Below are 20,061 nucleotides of genomic sequence, written 5' to 3'. Positions count from 1 at the left end.
TTACTCTATCGTACAAAGCTAAGGCCTATGGCATTATGTGCTCAGACAGTAAGATTTGCAAGGATAATGTTTATTGTTTGGCAGTCAGGACTAGCCCCCCCTCAAATGTGGATTGTGTGCGTCTCGCCCCGAAGAAATTCACAGCAGCGCAGGTCAGCGCTGTCCTTCATAGATTGGCTGAGCTGAGAGATATAGAGAGGATGAATGGATCCTGTCCCTTTTGTGAATGGCACTGCCAATTCTGTTCTTCAGCCCAGGCTTTTCTGCTGTGGGTGAGTTGCAGCTCATCCAATTGCAGCGTAAAGATGTTGGAACCTAACGGGCCCAAACAAAAACAACCCACATTTCATGGAATCATAGAATCCTTATAGTGCAGAAAAAGGCTATTCAGCCCATTGAGTCAACACTCTACCTAGGTCCACTCCTCGGCCCTATCCCTGTTACCCCACCTAACCTTTGTCACTAAGGGACAATTTAGCATGGCCAATCCGCCCAACCTGCACATCTTTGGACTGTGGGAGGATGTCGGAGCACTTGGCGGAAATGCACGCAGCCATGGGGAGAACATACAAACTCTACACAGACAGTCACCCAAGGCCGGAATTGAACCCAGGTTCCTGGTGCTGTGAGGCAGCAGTGCTAACAGCCGTGCCACCATGCCGCTCCAGTACCTTGTACTTTTACCATAAGAAAACACCCAAAGGCACATGACTCGTGTCTTCAAATGAATATTCAACACTGAACTGCAGATATTAGATAAAAGGAGAAATAACCAACTGCTTTTTCCAACACCTGGGTTCTAAAGAGTGTCTTAAAGGAACAGAAAGAGTTGAAAAGGTGGAGAGGTTAAGGAAAGGAGTTCTAGAGCTTGGGGCCTCCGCAGCTGTAGGCACAGTTACCAATGGCGGAGCGATTAAAATCAGGAATGTACAAGGGTACTGAATTGGCGGAGATCCTAGGTGTTGTGAGGCTGAAGGAAATTGCAGAGATAGGAAAGCGCTCTGTAAACAAGGATGAATGATAGAATGTACCCTGCAGTTTGAGAGGGAGAAGCTGCAATCAGATGTAACGGTATTACAATTAAATAAGGATAACGACAAAGACATGAGGGAGGAGCTGGCCAGAGTTGATTCGAAAAGGAGTCTAGCAGGGAAGACAGTGGAACAGCAATGGCAGGATTTTTTTGGGGTTATTAGGGTGGCACAACAGAAATTCATCCCAAGGAGGAGGAAACATGCTAAGGGGAGGACAAGGCATCCATGGCTGATGAGGGATGTCAAGGAGAGCATAAAAGCTAAAGAAAAGACATACAAAGTGGCGAGAATTAGTGGGAAGTTAGAGGATTGGGAAGCCTTTAAAAGCGAGCCAAGGACAACTAAAAAAGCAATAAGGGGGGAGAAGATGAAGTATGAATGCAAGCTAGCTAGTAATATAATGGAAGGTAGGAAGAGTTTTTTTCAATAGAGAAAAGGTAAGAGAGAGGCAAAAATAGACATTGGATAACTGGAAAATGTGGCTGGAGAAGTAATAATGGGAAACAAAGAAATGGCAGACGAACCGAATAGTTACTTTGCATCAGCCTTCACGGTGGAAGACACCAGTGGGATGCCAGAGCTCCAGGAGAACCAGGGGGCAGAGGTGAGTGCAGTGACCATTACTAAGGAGAAGGTTCTGGGGAAACTGAAAGGTCTGAAGGTGGATAAGTCACCTGGACTGCATGGACTACACTCCAGGGTCCTAAAAGAGATAGCTGAGGAAATTGTGGAGGCATTAGTGATGATCTTTCAGGAATCACTGGAGGCAGGAAGGGCCCCAGAGGGCTGGAAAGTAGTGAATGTAACACCGCTGTTTAAGAAGGGAGGGAGGCAGAAGACGGGAAATTATAGGGCGGTTAGCCTGACTTCGGTCATTGGTACGATTTTAGAGTCTGTTATTAAAGATGAGATCGCAAAGTACTTGGAAGCACATGGTAAAATAGGACTGAGTCAGCACGGCTTTCTCAAAGGGAGGTCGTGTCTGACAAATCTGTTAGAGTTCTTTAAGGAGGTAACAAGGAAGTTAGACAAAGGGGAACCAGTGGACATGATTTATTTAGATTTCCAGAAGGCTTTTGACAAGGTGTCGCATAGGAGACTGTTAAATAAGTTAGAAGCCCATGGTGTTAAGGGTAAGATCCTGGCATGGATAGAGGATTGGCTGACTGGCAGAAGGCAGAGAGTGGGGATAAAGGCGTCTTTTTTAGGGTGGCAGCTAATGACTGGTGGTGTGCCTCAGGGGTCTATGCTGGGACCACAAGTTTTCACAATATGCATAAATGATCTGGAAGTAGGTACTGAAGGCACTGTTGCTAAGTTTGCAGATGATACAAAGATCTGTAGAGGAACAGGTAATATTGAGGAAGCAAGAGGGCTGCAGAAGGACTTGGACAAGCTAGGAGAGTGGGCAATGAAGGGTCAACTGAAATACAATGTGGAAAAGTGAGAGGTTATGCACTTTGGGAGGAGGAATTTAGACATAGGCTATTTTCTAAATGGGGAAATGCTTAGGAAATCAGAAGCACAAAGGGACTTGGGAATCCCTGTTCACGATTCTCTTAAGGTTAATGTGCAGGTTCAGTCGGCAGGTAAGAAGGCAAATGCAAAGTGAGCATTCATGTCAAGAGGGCTAGAATACAAGACCAGGGAGGTACTTCTGAGGCTGTATAAGGCTTTAGTCAGACCCCATTTGGAGTATTGTGAGCAGTTTTGGGCCCTGTATCTAAGGAAGGATGTGCTGGCCTTGGAAAGTGTCCAGAGGAGGTTCACAAGAATGATCTCTGGAATGAAGAACTTGCCATATGAGGAACGTTGGAGGACTCTGAGTCTGTACTCGTTGGAGTTTAGAAGGATGAGGGGGGATCTTATTGAAACTTACAGGATACTGCGAGGCCTGGATAGAGTAGACGTGGAGAGGATGTTTCCACTTGTAGGAAAAACTAGAACCAGAGGACACCATCTCAGACTAAAGGGGCGATCCTTTAAAACTGAGATGAGGAGGAATTTCTTCAGCCAGAGGGTGGTGAATCTGTGGAACTCTTTGCCGCAGAAGGCTGTGGAGGCCAAATCACTGAGTGTCTTGAAGACAGAGATAGACAGGTCCTTGATTAATAAGGGGATCAGGGGTTATGGGGAGAAGGCAGGAGAATGGGGATGAGAAAAATATCAGCCATGATTGAATGGCGGAGCAGACTCGATGGGCCGAGTGGCCTAATTCTGCTCCTATGTCTTATGGTCTTATGAGAATGTTAAAATCAAGACGTTGTTCAACCAGGAGCTGAAGTAGATCAGCCAGCACAGGGGTGGGCGAGGGAGAGGAGCTTCTTGGGAAGTGGGACTCAGCAGAAGAATTTTGGGTGACCTGAAGGGTAGAGTTTGAGAGACCTGCATGGAGAGCATTAAAATAATCAAGTATAGAGGTAGCAAAGGCATGGATGAGGGTTCCAGCGGCAGAGCTGCGGAAACAGCGGAGCTTAACGATGTTACAAAGGTAGAAGTCAGTGGTCGTAGCAATTGTGTGGACATGTCTGCTGTTTGGGGGACAAAAGCATCAAAGATGGTGGAGAGGCCAAGGTTTCGAAAATTGCTGGCTGTAGAATGGCACGAGGAATCGTAGGTCAAAGACTGTTTGGAAATTCGAAAGTGCAGTAGGAAGATGGGAGGACACAGGATGAGATGGGTTAGAGAGAGGGAGGAGAATATAGGGTGAGAGCAATATAAGGTAATGATCAAAGATTGCCTTATCAGCGATATTTATGAAAGCAGCAGTGAAGCCACATGAGACAACAAGGCTTTGAATATGGGGAGCAGAGTTTATACAAAAGGAAGAATATAGTCAGGACAGGAAGGGCAGTAAGGTCAGTGAGAGAAGCAGAGAAGCTGAAATGGAGGTTGCAACTTCATGTGGTACCTGGGCGGACAGTACAGAACAAGGATTTGAAAAGAGAGACGTAAGGAGCGGATGAAGACGGGTGACTGATGGGAGGAGAACGTTCCGGAGGGGTAGGGAGACAGAGAAAAGTGTGGTTTAAAGACACAAACAGCAGTTGGGGCAAAGCAAATAGTAGATTGTCTCGTCAGGAGGGGCAGCTTCATTCAGGGGAAAGATGCCATCATCTCTCAGCCATGTCAAGGTCAGGATATCAATGTGGTCATCCACAATGTGCTCATGGGTGACGAGGCCGTGGTATACAAGTGGCTGTACATCCTGGAGGATGATGTAAAGGGGCAGAGAGAGCTGCTTCCCTTGCAAGCTTCAGAGAGCCAGATTTGGGAACAGAGAGAGAAAGAGACGGGGACGAAGTTAGAAGACATTTAAAAGAAATTATTTTACGTGATGTGGGCATCACTGGCCATATTCACTGGCCAGCATTTGTTGCCCATTCCATATTGCCCTTGAACTGAATGGCTTGCTAGACCATTGCACAGGACAGTTAAGAGTCAACCACATTGTTGTGAGTGGAATCACTTGCAAGGATGGCAGATTTCCTTCCCTAAAGGAGAATAGTGAACCAGGTGGACTTTTACAACATCGATGATGACTTCACAACCAATATTGCTGAAGCTAACATTCAATCCTGCCATGGAGGGATTTGAACCCATATCCCCATTCACCTGGGCCTCTGGATTGCTAATGCAGTAGTATTACCACAATGCCATAGTGTGGTGGTATGTATTAGGGGTAATACGGTACACCACGTGTCGACAGGCTATTGGTGGAGGGATGCAAGGTCCTGATGGGATCTGCCACCTACTGGACTCCACCCAGAAATGCCGGTATAAGAACCCAGTTATTCCCTCCATTTCCCTCAGCAGTTGTATTCTGTAACCACGCTGCTGGGGATAAAGTTCTGCTTAATAAAGCCTTCAATTGACATTACCTCAACCTGCCTCACGTCATATTGACGGTGCTACACATAGTTAATGGGCATACATTTACCCAGATAAGGGTTTTATTCTTTGTGCACTTCAAATGCACAGGAGTTTATATTGAGACACAAAATGTCAGTAGATCACAAGACAAGAGTGAATCATTCCCTTTTGGGAATGCTACAGAAATGCAAGTTCTTGTTGAATCTCTTTTTGTTGCACTGGGTGACACTCTGTGCCTCACAGAGCCTGTACTAACTGCATTGAACAACAGCCTTCAGTTTAGTGATGCTAGGGAGGATTGTTTCTACAGCTGCTTATTCGCTTTTACATCCCCTGATTGTGGTTACAACACAAATAACAGTAACAATTAACTCACAGTGTGATATTTTTGTAAACTATTGTAATGAAGTTCAGAGGGTGAGATGCAAAACTTACTCCTGTGGCCCCATTGGTGTGTGTTAATAATGTATGAAAACATTAGTGAGGTGAATGTGCGAATGGCAGAAGGTGGAGGTTAACAGAAAGGGGACAACAAGCAGAGGGAAGTTTGTAGTGGGCAGAGGCCAGCGTGAGAGTAGCAGACAGTGGGAAGAGAGTAGCGAGCAGAGGCTAGATGGTGGCAGGTACCAGCATCTCTCTCTGAAATTCTAAAGTTCAGTTTGGCCGATCAGCAGATATTAGTTTGTTCCAGAAACCTACAGAATGAAGAGGAAATTCTCAATCAAACAACACACAGGCAAGAAACCAGAAACACTGCATCATGCGTGGGCAAATTTAAATTCTGTTAGTGCATGTGTGAACCGGTAGGTTAAAAATTCCCCTCGAAACTCCCATCTACGCCAACAGTAACAACTCCAGTTTTGTGAAACGACCCCTCTCTACTTTGGAACTGATTACCTCTCTCTCCTCTCCTCTCCTTCTCTCTCTCATTCTGCCTCTCTTCTGTCCTCACCTATCCTCCATGATAGTTCTGGTGTTGTCACAAATTGAGGATTCATCTGCTGTGAGTGTCCCTGAGAGAAAACTCCCTGGAGAATTAAAATGATTATTGACTTTTTTCATTTCTCAGAAGACTTATTATTATTATAAAAAGATTGACAAATAGGGAAAAAGGCTGCCGGACTGACAGTCAGGATTCACCCTGTCAGATAACAAAGAGTCTATTCACTTTCCAATTGGCAGGGCAGGCAGCGCACGATAAGAATGGGTATGCTGGGTGACCATTGATGGGAGTGCCTCTGTTTCAATCTTTTCCTCTCACTTTCATCTGTTCTTGCCCCTCACTTTGCATCCACTGTTTGGTGTCCACTCTCTCTGCCCCTCTTTATGTTTTCCCTCTCTCACTCATTGTCTCTTCTCTCTTGCAGATGAAAAGAAAAAACCCAAGAGTGAATGGTCAGAACCTGCAGTCAAACCCAACACGATGCCTCCAAGAAAGGTGCCACCTCCTGTAAAAGTGAAGCCAGCGTTGGTGAGCCTGCCGAATAAGTAAGTGGAAGGAATGACATGATTTTATAGTCAAGCTCGCAACCATCTCCATTTCCATTCCTGCTTCACCTGTAGAACTGTGTGTAATTTCTCAGTTTTAAATTAATGTAATCTCTGCATTACTGATAGTGCACCTTGAAAAATGTACACCATACAGTGGATGATTGGGCATTAGAACCATAGAATTCCTGCAGTGCATTCGGCCCATCAGGTCGACGCAGATCCTCTAAAAGAGCCCCCTAACTAGGCCCACTTCCCCACCCTATCCCAGTAACCCATCTAACCGGCACATCTTTGGACACAAAGGGACAATTTAGCATGGCCAATCCACCTAACCTGCGCAAGTTTGGGCTGTGGGAGGAAACTGGAGCACCCAGAGGAAACCCATGCAGACACGGGCAGAATGTACAAACTCTACACAGTCACCCAAGGTCGGAATTGAACCCAGGTCCCCAGCACTGTGAGGAAGCAGTGCTAACCACTGTGCCACCATGCCTGCCACCCCATTGTTAAATATAAGCTGAGAAGTGTGAGAAACTCCCATTCTAATATATGATACAACTGTGCATTACATTTGGAGACCGTTTATACCTGGGACACACCCAGTCAGCCACCTTTTCAGACATTAGATAAGTTATTTTAAATGTTTCTTGCCCAGTGTCTTGGATTTCGCAACTTAATCTTCTCATCAGCATGATTAGTTTCCTTTTTTGCACCGCTCCTTTTGGCAACACTGCCGCTCGCTTCCCTTCCTGAACCAGTGTGGGCTGATCAGCAGTTTGTCACTTCCATTTGTGGTCATTCACGTCCAATGTTTCTGCCGGCACATTGAGTTACTGCCTTTTGCTCGAGATCCAAGGTGATACTAATCTTTATTAGTGTCACAAGTAGGCTAACATTAGCACTGCAATGAAGTTACTGTGAAAACCCCGAGTCGCCACATTCCGGCGCCTGTCGCAAGCTCCTGGGTGCACAGAGGGAGAATTCAGAATGTCCAATTCACCTAACAAGCATGTCTTTCGGGACTTGTGGGAGGAAACCGGAGCGCCCGGAGGAAACCCACACAGACACAGGGAGAACGTGCAGACAGTGACCCAAGCCGGGAATCAAACCTGGGACCCTGGTGCTGTGAAGCAACAGTGCTAACCACAGTGCTACCGTGATGGTGCTGGGTCTAAGATGGAGTCCTTGGCTCTTGGAGAGCAAAGAGTTAAAGGTGAAGAACCTGGGAGGGCTTTTTGGCACAAGCCTACTTCAGCAGCCATGACACCCCCGCCAAGAGGAGAAGGCAGACAAGCAGAGGAGAGGAAAACCAACCAATAATAATCACCCATCCAGAGGTTGTGAAGGACAATGATTTAAATGATCCAGGTCTCTTGTTGTGTAGGTTACTTGGCTCCAATTTCTATAAATTAATTCAACTCTTATACACACATGGCTTCAGGTACCGGCAAACTCTATAAGCACCAGGTAAATTGCACAGTGGCCTTACAGACACACATCTGAACATTGAAGTCCAGAGATTACTCATATTCCAGCTGAATAAATTTGGGTGATGCCTCTTAACCCTTCTCTACTGACCATCTATCTACTGACCAGACCCTGTTGGAGAAATCGAGGAAGGAACTAATTCTGAATTTATTTATTCATCTTTTGCTTTGTCCTTATTGCTCCTCCTCAGCCAGCTGGTCATGCACTCCATGCAGCACCTACATGTAGATCGTCCCCCAAAAGTGCCCGTCAATTGTCAATAAGGAAGTCGCAGACATGCTGAATAATCACTTTGTGTCAGTGTTGACACAGGAGGAACTGGTTAGCATGCCAGACACGCAAGGAAACTATTGCTGAATCAGAGTCAAGGACCACATGTGACTCTACACCCACATCAATGTGGTTCACTCTTAACTGCTCTCTGAAATGGTCTAGCAAGTCGCTCAGTTCCAATTAGGGATGGGAAACAAATGCTGGCCTTGCCAGCGATGCTCATGATGGAATAAAGAAAATAAAATCTGATTGAATTTTTTGAAAAAGTGTAAAGTGTCAAAAGTAATGGAGAGGTGAATGTGTATGGATTTTATTTATATGGTCTTCCAGAAGGCATCAGATAAAATTCCTCATGAGAGAATATTAACTGAGACTAAAGGCTTCCAAAAGGGATTTGATAAGATGCCACATAAAAGGTTACTACTCAATGTAAGATCTATTGCAGCACGGTTCAATTCCCATACCAGCTTCCCCGAACAGGCGCCGGAATGTGGTAACTATGGGCTTTTCACAGTAACTTCATTTGAAGCCTACTTGTGACAATAACCGATTTTCATTTAATTTCATAATGGTGTTGGGGAATATATATTAGCAAGGCTAAATTATTGCCTAAATGAATAGGAAACAGAATCAGGATAAATGGGACATTTTCATGTTGACAATCTGTAATTTGTGGAGTGTCACGAGGTTCAGTGCTGGGGCTTCAACTATTTGCAATCTATGTTCGTATCTTGCATGAAGGGACCGACTGTATTGTAACTAAATTCGTTGACGGGTGGCTCGGTGGCACACAGCGTCAGGGACCCGGGATCGATTACGGGTTCGTTTCCGGCCTTGGGTGACTGTCTGTGTGGAGTCTACATGTTCTCCCCGTGTCTGCGTGGATTTCCTCTGGGTGCTCCAATTTCCTCCCACAGTCCAAAGATGTGCAGGTTAGGTGGATTGGCCAGGCTACAAATCGTCGCTTAATGTCCAAGTATGTGTAGGTTCGTTGGGGTTACGGGGATAGGGCGGGGGAGTGGGCCTAGATAGGGCGCTCTTTCAGAGGGTCTGTGCAGAATCGATGGGCCGAAGAGACTCCTTCTGCACCGTTGGAATGCTATGAATTGTACCAAAAATAGGGTGGAAGGAAAGTTGTGCCATAGTTAGGTTAAGTGAAAACAAAAATTTGACAGATGGAGTATAACATGGCAAAACGTGAGGTTGCCCACTTTGACAGGGGGAATAGAAAAACAGAATAGCATTTAAATGGAGAGAGACTGCAGAATGATGCAGTACAGACGGACCTTGGAGTCCTGGTACATGAATCACAAAACGTTAACACGGATGTTGAGAAATTCGTTAGGAAAGCAAATGGAATGTTGGTCTCAATTGCAATGGGGGACAATGTAGGGAAGTCTTGCTGCAACAGTTTCGGACATTGGAGAGAGCACATCTCAGGTACTGCGCACAATTTTAGTCTTCTTACTTGAAGAGAGATTATAATTGCAATGAAAGCAGTTCAGAGAAGGTTCACTGGGCTGATTCCTCGGATGAAGGGTTTATCTTATAAGGGAAGGTTGAGCAGGTTGAGCCTGTATCCAACGGAATTTAGAAGAATGAGGGGTGATCTTATTGAAAGGTATGAGATTCTGAGGTGACATAAAAGGGTAAATGCTGAGAGCATGTTTCCCCTCATGTGAGGACATAGGACTAGGGGGCACAGTACAGAATTAAGATTTTCTGATTATACACATGTAAAGAGCAAGAGGGTAGCCAGAGAAAGGGTTGGTCCATTCAAGGATATTGGAGGGAATCTATGAAAAACTTGAGGATAGACAAGTCCCCCGGGCCTGACGGGATATATCCAAGGATTCTATGGGAAGCAAGAGATGAAATTGCAGAGCCGTTGGCAATGATCTTTTCGTCCTCACTGTCAACAGGGGTGGTACCAGGGGATTGGAGAGTGGCGAATGTCGTGCCCCTGTTCAAAAAAGGGACTAGGGATAACCCTGGGAATTACAAGACACTGCTTGATTAGGGATAGTCAGCACGGATTTGTGAGGGGTAGGTCTTGCCTTACAAATCTTATTGAATTCTTTGAGGAGGTGACCAAGCATGTGGATGAAGGTAAAGCAGTGGATGTAGTGTACATGGATTTTAGTAAGGCATTTGATAAAGTTCCCCATGGTAGGCTTATGCAGAAAGTAAGGAGGCATGGGATAGTGGGAAATTTGGCCAGTTGGATAACGAACTGGCTAACCGATAGAAGTCAGAGAGTGGTGGTGGATGGCAAATATTCAGCCTGGATCCCAGTTACCAGTGGCGTACCGCAGGGATCAGTTCTGGGTCCTCTGCTGTTTGTGATTTTCATTAATGACTTGGATGAGGGAGTTGAAGGGTGGGTCAGTAAATTTGCAGATGATACGAAGATTGGTGGAGTTGTGGATAGTAAGGAGGGCTGTTGTCGGCTGCAAAGAGACATAGATAGGATGCAGAGCTGGGCTGAGAAGTGGCAGATGGAGTTTAACCCTGAAAAGTGTGAGGTTGTCCATTTTGGAAGGACAAATATGAATGCGGAATACAGGGTTAACGGTAGAGTTCTTGGCAATGTGGAGGAGCAGAGAGATCTTGGGGTCTATGTTCATACATCTTTGAAAGTTGCCACTCAAGTGGATAGAGCTGTGAAGAAGGCCTATGGTGTGCTCGCGTTCATTAACAGAGGGATTGAATTTAAGAGCCGTGAGGTGATGATGCAGCTGTACAAAACTTTGGTAAGGCCACATTTGGAGTACTGTGTACAGTTCTGGTCGCCTCATTTTAGGAAGGATGTGGAAGCTTTGGAAAAGGTGCAAAGAAGATTTACCAGGATGTTGCCTGGAATGGAGAGTAGGTCTTACGAGGAAAGGTTGAGGGTGCTAGGCCTTTTCTCATTAGAACGGAGAAGGATGAGGGGCGACTTGATAGAGGTTTATAAGATGATCAGGGGAATAGATAGAGTAGACAGTCAGAGACTTTTTCCCCGGGTGGAACAAACCACTACAAGGGGACATAAATTTAAGGTGAAAGGTGGAAGATATAGGAGGGATATCAGAGGTAGGTTCTTTACCCAGAGAGTAGTGGGGGCATGGAATGCACTGCCTGTGGAAGTAGTTGAGTCGGAAACATTAGGGACCTTCAAGCAGCTATTGGATAGGTACATGGATTACGGTTAAATGATATAGTGTAGATTTATTTGTTCTCAAGGGCAGCACGGTAGCATTGTGGATAGCACAATTGCTTCACAGCTCCAGGGTCCCAGGTTCGATTCCGGCTTGGGTCACTGACTGTGCGGAGTCTGCACGTCCTCCCCGTGTCTGCGTGGGTTTCCTCCGGGTGCTCCGGTTTCCTCCCACAATCCAAAGATGTGCAGGTTAGGTGAATTGGCCAATGATAAATTGCCCTTAATGTCCAAATTGCCCTTGGTGTTGGGTGAAGGTGTTGAGTTTGGGTAGGGTGCTCTTTCCAAGAGCCGGTGCAGACTCAAAGGGCCGAATGGCCTCCTTCTGCACTGTAAATTCAATGATAATCTATGATTAATCTAGGACAAAGGTTCGGCACAACATCGTGGGCCGAAGGGCCTGTTCTGTGCTGTATTTTCTATGTTCTATGTTCTATGTATGGAACCAGAGGATATGGGCGAGATACTAAATGAATACTTTGCCTCAATATTCACGAAAGAAAAGGACTTGGTGGATGAGGAGTATAGAGTAGAGTGTGTAGATATTCCGAGTCATGCTGATATTAACAAAGAGGACGTGTTGGGCATCTTAAAAATCATTAAAGTAGATAGGTCCCAAGAGTCTGATGGGATCTACCCCAGAATACTGAGGGAGACAAGGGAGGAAATTGCTGGGGCTTGACAGTAATCTTTGTATCCTCATTGGCCACAGGTGACTGGACTACAGGTGACTACAGGACTGGAAAGTAGCCAATGTTGTTCCATTGTTTAAGAAGGGCAGCAGAGGGCGTAGCATGATGGCGCAGTGGTTAGCACTGCTGTCTCACGGCGCCGAGGTCCCAGGTTCGATCCCGGCTCTGGGTCACTGTCTGTGTGGAGTTTACACATTCTCTCCATGTTTGTGTGGGTTTCACCCCACAACCCAAAGATGTGCAGGCTAGGTGGATTGGTCACGCTAAATTGCCCCTTAATTGGAAAAAATGAATTGGGCACTCTTAAATCTTTTTAAAAAAAAGAAGGGCAGCAGGGATAATCCAGGAAATAATACGCCGGTGAGCCTTAGGGAGCAGTAGGGAAATTATTGGAAAAGATTCTTAGAGATAGGGTGCACCTGTGACCGAGGTCTGTGTGATTCCAGACGGGTCCCCGCTCGGCACCTGGAAGGACCCTGTGGCGTAAAAGTTCAGGGCGACCGTCAGCTTGATGGGCACCGGGAGTGGGTGTCCTCCCCATACCCATACTCCAGGTACGCCATGATCCGGCAGTTATGTTGCACTGTCCCCCAGCACAGTTGGAGTCTTTGATGGCATGCCTGGTCCAGCAGGTCCCCCTGCTCAGCCAGAATCTACAACAGTGTGCCCAGTCCGGCATGTCCTCGAACGACAGGCGCTGTCAGTACACACAAGGCCTCATGCAGCACCGCCTTCCCACCTCTTCCTCGGCCTGTTGGGCGACAAATTCTCCATCTGCACCGGCTGGCTCCTGTTCCTCTGGGGCAGATTCCACCGCTGCAGGGTCCTTCTCGAGCATGCTCCAGCTCGTACATCCTCCGTGCATCCACCAGGGCTGCAGTGCCCAGGATGAAGGCTGCTAATCCAGGTTGGATTCCAAAGTCCATTGTCTGTAGGGGTGGAAGTCAGATATGTTAGCATGGTGCATACCCCCGTGCCCAACCAGGTCCAACGGGCTACACGGTGGCCCCAACCTGCACAGCAGCCCCAGCATGTCCCCCTACCCTTTCTCACCAATTCACACACTCACCCTCAGCCAATTCCCTGGCCCTCTGCCCTCTGCACCGCACCCTGGGCCCCGTTGGTGGCCGGCACCAGTGGCTGGTGCTACCCATGCCAGTGGTACGTTCTGTGGCCTCCTGTTGGGGCTACCGTGGGCGTTGCCCTTGCACATGGTGCCCTGTCGGCGGGTCACGTCGGGTTGTGGGTGGTAGGGTGGAGGCGGGGTTGAGGGAGGAGTTGGGGGGGTGAGGACACCATTACGGCCGGTGTCACTCTGCGCATCCACGTGCCACAGTGAGCGGTCAGTGGGTTGCACAGCAAAATGGCTGCCTTGCAGGCCGCAGCAATGGCTGTCCATGCCTGGACACACGGTCCCGGGGGTTGGGGGTGGGGTCAACCCGACCCCATGGCCCATCCCCTGGTCAACCCCGCCCAGCATCGCGGGTGCCCCGGAGCATACAGGGTCAGGCCCATTAATGATATGCATACAGTGTTTACTATACATGCGCTGTCAAGACACTGGCGAATGGCATTCTGCCGGGCGTCGGAGTCTGCCATGAATTTCGTCTTGCGCGATTCTCCGCCCAGTCGCATTGCTGAATAGAGAATTCCAGATCTTTCAGCAGTGAAATGAGGAAACATTTCTACACAAATGTAGAAATGTGGAACTCTGTTCCCCAAAAGGGAATTAATGCTAGGTCCAGTGTTAATTTTAACTCTAAGACTGATAGATTTTTGTTAACCCAAGGTATTAAGGTGACAAAGGCAGGTAGAGACCAGAGAGGTTGAAGATCAGTCGTGGTCTTATTGAAAGGTGTGGAGCAGCTTTGTGAAGCTGAATGGCCAAAATCCTGTCCCTATGCCCCTATTGTCTAACTAGGGTTGAGGTGTGGTGACCCTCAGGATAAATCACCACAGTCAGCTCTCTCCCTCAAAGGGCAAAGCAGCCTATGGTCATCTGGGACTATGGCGACTTTCCAATTTACAATTACAATTACCAGATACTAATCTGGGTGAGAGAAGTGGTCAGTTAGTTCCGATCTGAACTATGAGGTGTTTCCTCTGGTGCACACTCTCACAAGCAACATGCAGTCCAAATGGCCTTCAGCAAATGCGTGTTTCACTGACCCATCACCACTGATCTGGCCTCTACGTATGTCTATGAAGTTTTGTGGTGAGATCGGTCGGAGTGATAGTCTGGCTGATAAGGTGCTGTCCCTGGTTAGAGACAGGATGATTTGTGGTGATTAACCAATGAGTTTCAGCTGAGGATGTGGAATAGGTCCAAGATCTTAATCCCAACAAGCCTATTTGACTACTTTGAACACCATCCCCCCACTCAATCTTCCTTTTCAAGATAGATAGTTAATTAGTTCAATGAGTCACTTGAAACTATTTATGCTATTAGCCTCGTTGACCTTCCCTGTTAATATACTCCAAATAAGATTGTTATATTTAGTGATGAAAAGTTTTACCTGAAAAATAACTCTATGTGATTACCTTAGGCAATGACTGTCCCTCTGAACTAAACTCTAATTAGAGCCAGCTAAGTAAGGGGTGTGTATCCCAATTCTGCCAGGTTAGGAATAAGAAAAAAAATCACTTTTGTGCTCACTGACGTATATTGGATCCTGATCCAGAAAATGTCCTAAAGTTAACATTCTATCCTCAAGGCCAAACACTCCATGGCCTCACAGTTCCCAAGTTCTGGAGCCTCGGCCAGCCCTCCCACCGTATGACAAATTATCAAGCCTCCAGTACTGACCCCATTCTGACTTAATTCCCTCCACTGTCCGTGGCTGTGTCTTCAGCTGCCAAAGCCCTACTTTTCCTCCTTGAATCTTTCTGCCTCTCGAACTCTACCTCGTACTTCAAGAAACTCCTTGCAATCTACCTCTTTAATGACGTTTCTGGTCACCTAGCCCTAAATGCCTTTATGTTGCTCAATGGCAGTTTTGTTCTGATTACACTACTTTGATAAACTGCGGGATATTTTATTCTAAATGTACAATAGAACATAGAACATAGAAAATACAGCACAGAACAGGCCCTTCGGCCCACGATGTTGTGCCGAACCTTTGTCCTAGATTAATCATAGATTATCATTGAATTTACAGTGCAGGAGGCCATTCGGCCCATTGAGTCTGCACCGGCTCTTGGAAAGAGCACCCTACCCAAAGTCAACACCTCCACCCAATACTAAGGGCAATTTTGGACACTAAGGGCAATTTATCATGGCCAATCCACCTCACCTGCACATCTTTGGACTGTGGGAGGAAACCGGAGCGCCCGGAGGAAACCCACGCAGACATGGGGAGGATGTGCAGACTCCGCACAGAAATGCAATTTGTTGCCCTTATAAGGAGACAAGCATACCGAGCAGGTATGTGGCAGATGCAGTTCAATATAAAATAATGCAAAATAATAAATCTGGAATTAAAAGTCTAATAACGGCCATGAAACCTTTGTCGATTGTCGTAAAAACCATCTGGTTCACTGATGTCCTTCACGGAAGGAAATTTGTTGTCCTTACCTGGTTTGTACTACATGTGACTCCAGACCCACAGCGATGTGGATGACTCTTAAATGCACTCTGCAATGGCCTAGCAAACCACTCAGTTGCAAAAAGACAATGAAAAAGAATGAAACCAGACGGAGCACCTGGCAGCGATAGAAGATAGATAGAAGATCGAATTCCTACAGTGCAGAAGGAGGCCATTCATTCATCGAGTCTGCACCGACCCTCTGAAAGAACACCCTATTGAGACCCAATTCCCCCACCCTATCCCCGTAACCCCACCTAGGGGCATGTTAGCATGACCAATCCACTTAACCTGCACATCTTTGGACTGTGGGAGAAAACCGGAGTACCCGGAGGAAACCCACGAAGACACGGGGAGACCGTGCAAACTTCACACAGTCATCCAAAGTCAAAATCAAACCTGGCTCCCTGGCGCTGTTAGGCAGCAGTGCTAACCACTGTGCCACCATGTCAACCGAGACATCGTAATCGACAACTGCAAACCCAGCCCTATTGACCTTGAAAAGTCCTCCGGACTAGCATTTTGGCGCTTGTGCCAAAATTGGGATAGCTGTCTCACAGACTAGTCGACCAACAGCCTGATGTACTCAGGCTCACAGAATCATACATTACAGATAATGTCCCAGACACAACCATCATCATTCCTGGGTATTTCTTGATCCACCAGCAAGTCAGACCCAGCAGATGTGACGGCAGAGTGGTATACAATCGGGAGGGAGTTGTACTGGGAGTCTTCAACATTGACTCTGGACCCCATGAAGTCCCATGGCACCATACTCCCCTGCTGATCACCACATACCATACCCCCTGAGCTGATGAATAAGTAAGTCCTCTTCAACATTGAATACATGGGAACACCAACATTTGGAAGTTCCCCTCCAAGTCACTCACCACCCTGGCATAGAAATATATCTTTGTTTCTTCACTGTCGCTGGGTTAAAATCCCGCAACTCCCTCCCTAACAACACTGTGGGTGTACCTACACCACAGGGACTGTGGTAGTTCAAGAGGGCAGCTCACCACCATCTTCTTAAGGGAAACTAGGGATGGGCAAAAGATGTTGGCCTAGCCAACAACGTTCTCATCCTGTGAATGAACTTTAAAAATGTAGTGTACCTTAAATGGTAAGATTTTAAACAGAGCAGAAGAGAAAAGGACCAGCATAGGTTACTGAAGTTGACAAGGAAAATATTGAAAACGAAACAAGATTTCAATACAAAACATCTACCAAACCTTACCTCAGCTGCATTAACAGTATCGTGTGTAATTTAGTGCACCTCATTATAGGAAGGGTCTGAAATCAGTGGGAAAAGTGCAGTACAGATTCACCAGATAATACCAGGTTGTCTGATTGTAATCAAAGTGAGGGACTGGAACATTTCCTCACTATTGCTGACATAGCTGAGCCGTGAACTCAGAGAGGTCTTCAAGTCTATGAAGAGATATTGACGGTTGATTTCCTCCCCTGGTTACCAAGGTGATAATGGGAGGATGCCAATTTTAAAACAATCATGAAAGGAATTAAGTGAGACCTTAGAAAAATAAATCTTTCCACAGATGGTTTTACCTTCTCTCAGGACAGCTGACAAAGCCTCCTCTTGATCAATCATATTGCACACACCGTGGCCACAGAGAATCCCCTGACCCTCTCCAACCCTGGCTAAACAAATTGTGTGAGACTCGTTTCTCGACTGATTGTGCAATCGCAAGTCTTCCCTGTCCCTTATTAAGGAGATTTATTTATGTTTATTGCAAGACTGTGATGAGCAAACTGAATAGAAATCGCAACCATATTCAAAGTATGGCAACATTTAGTTGACAGAATTCCCAGTCTTCTCATTCGTGACCACTGATATCTGCTGAAAAGTTCATTTGAGTGCATTGGCAGCACGGGCAGCACGGTAGCACAGTGGGTAGCACTGTTGCTTCACAGCCCCAGGGTCCCAAGTTCAATTCCTGGCTTGGTTCACTGTCTGTGTGGAGTCTGCACAGTCTTCCCGTGTCTGCGTGGGTTTCCTCCGGGTGCTCCGGTTTCCTCCCACATGTCCTGAAAGACGTGCTGTCAGGTGAATTGGATATTCTGAATTCTCCCTCGGTGTACCCAAACAGGCGCCGGAATGTGGCGACTAGGGGCTTTTCACAGTAACTTCATTACAGTGTTAATGTTAGCCTACTTGTGACAATAAGTCTTGTCTCGCCTCACTACAGTCCAATTTGCCATTGACACCTATTGTTGAAGTATCAATAAAACGTTTGGTTATGAGGTGGTTGGGAGGCTCTGAGAGAAGGGCCTTGAGGGGATGGCATGGTGGCACAGTTAGCACTGTTGCCTCACAGTGCAGGAAGTCGAGTTCAATTCCGGCCTTCGGTGACAGTGTGGAGTTTGCAAGTTCTCCCTCTGTCTGCGTGAGTTTCCTCCAGGTACTCCGGTTTCCTCCCACGGTCCAAAGATCTGCAGGTTAGGTGGACTGGTCATGTTAAATTGTCCCTTAGTGTCCAAAGGTGTTCAGGTGGGGAGAATTGGCAATACTAAAATTGCCTCTTAGTGTCCAAAGCTGTGCAGATTAGGTTGGGATACAGGTTTAGGGTAGGGGAGTGGGCCTAGTTACTGTGCTCTTTTGAAGGGTCATTGCAGACTCAATGGGCCAAATGGACTCCTTCTGCACTGTAGGGATTCTATGGATTGTGCCCAGTTCCAGGAAATACCAATCTCAGTAAAACCAAGACTGGCCATCAGTAAAGCCTGGTGAGAAATTGGTCTCCATTTGGCTTGACTTGTGTGAGATCCCTCCATTGGGGCCATTGGGGCCAGTATGGGTCTCATATAATGTCAAAGCAGGAAGAGAAAGTCAGACAGAGGGATGCTCAAAATAAGGAGCAGATTGTCATAATTATGTTTTTCTTTGTCATTTAAAAAAAAGCACAGGCAGTGAGACGTTGAAGAAATGATGTTTTCAAATGTTTTCTTTGCAGAGTTAATGGAGAGCAAGGTCTCTCTCCTCAGGAGCACAGTAAATCAGCCAGAGACAAGGCCAGTGACTCAGGTAAGAGGTGACAGGGTGGCGTTTCAAATAATTGGATCTGCAGCACAGGGTGTATACTTAACTCGGAGCAGTGTGAAACCCCTACACTCAATCAAACTCAAACACCAAGGCAAGCACAGTCCTCGGAATGTGTGATGGAACAATGTAGAGGGAGCTATATTCCATATCTCACCTATGTTGCATTGTGCTGTCTTATGATGTTTTATGTGAGTGATCTAATCTGGTGCGTTGCGCATTGCAAATCAATTGAGTTGGTATCTGCAATATGAAGACACTCTTTGATTTGTGAGTTGACTTCAAATGCATTGGACAAGTTGCGTTTGCACACTTTGAGAGCTGCCGCCACTATACTGAAGGGGAACCCCCTTCAATATAACTGGAATATTGTTTATAGTAATTATCAATTCATGTCCAACTGTACTTCCATTGTAATTAGTTCTGTTCCCCTGTCATGCAAAACATATATTATGGAATGTGACCTCCAACAAGGATTAAAACTTTGAAATCCAATGTGATAAAAAATAATTTATTTATTGGGTCTTTTTTTGTCTCCATATGGGGGGAGGAGTCAGGTGCAAAACGCTGTACTTAGAATTTTTTAAAAGAAGATAAACAATTTTCCTCTGCCTTCCCAAGCCTGCACCATTTTCCTCTGGCCCTTTTGGTCAGGAAGGTGTGTAAAGCGCACATGTACCTCTTCCAAGGTTGGGGGTCTCCATTCTCCTGGTTGACCCTCGATTCGAAGCTGGCATCTGATCAATGTTGTCAATTCCTGCCATGGGTCTTCATGTGACTGAATAGGCTGATTCACAACCCACAGATCATTGGGTACGTGGGGGAGGAGGGACTGGGATCCAGAGCAGAGGACTTCCATCCTTTTCTTTCCTTCCCTGCCGCTGTTCTGCCGCATTATTATTGTGACTCAAAGCATGATGCAGCTTGAGGGACAAGTTGTCGTCATTCTGCATGATTGGTAACAAGCGCCTAACCCACCATGAACGTCAGTGCTGACCAAAGCATTCGACTCAGTCAATCAAGAGGCTATGTGGATTGTTCTACAAAGATTTGGATGCCCCAGACACTTCATCACAAACCATTGGGTTTGTAAGCCACAGGGAAATTGTAATTACTCCCACACATGATGGTGGGGCAGGGTTTTGGGAAGGCCAAAAAAAGTCTCCTCAGAGAGGTTGTGATTACCGGGCGGAATCTGCTGAGAAATCAGGAACATTCTGAGTTAAGTATAAAATGTATTGACTCCTTCAAATTAGATGCTGCTTTGTAATGTAGATGTATTTTTAAAGAAATGATTCATCATATGGTTCTCAGCTGCCAGGTTGACCCTTACATTGACCAGCTTTGAGTAAATGTTGTCATGCACTAC

The 20,061-nt window shown here is 46.3% G+C and overlaps 1 protein-coding gene across 3 annotated transcripts in view; it reads left to right on the top strand.

Annotated features, from left to right (window-relative positions):
- The window catches only part of sh3d21 (SH3 domain containing 21), a 161,714-nt gene that overhangs the window by 123,143 nt on the left and 18,510 nt on the right, over positions 1–20,061 (top strand). For all 3 annotated transcript variants that reach the window (XM_072501976.1, XM_072501970.1, XM_072501962.1), the window contains 2 exons: positions 6,275–6,395; positions 18,607–18,677. In XM_072501976.1, coding sequence (XP_072358077.1) covers positions 6,275–6,395; positions 18,607–18,677 — 192 coding nt within the window. The remainder of the gene's footprint in view (positions 1–6,274; positions 6,396–18,606; positions 18,678–20,061) is intronic.

Source organism: Scyliorhinus torazame, chromosome 1, assembly GCF_047496885.1.
Source record: "Scyliorhinus torazame isolate Kashiwa2021f chromosome 1, sScyTor2.1, whole genome shotgun sequence".
Taxonomy (NCBI): Eukaryota; Metazoa; Chordata; class Chondrichthyes; order Carcharhiniformes; family Scyliorhinidae; genus Scyliorhinus; species Scyliorhinus torazame.
Note: the sequence above shows the minus strand (reverse complement) of the source record. Positions and strands in the feature narration are given on the sequence as shown.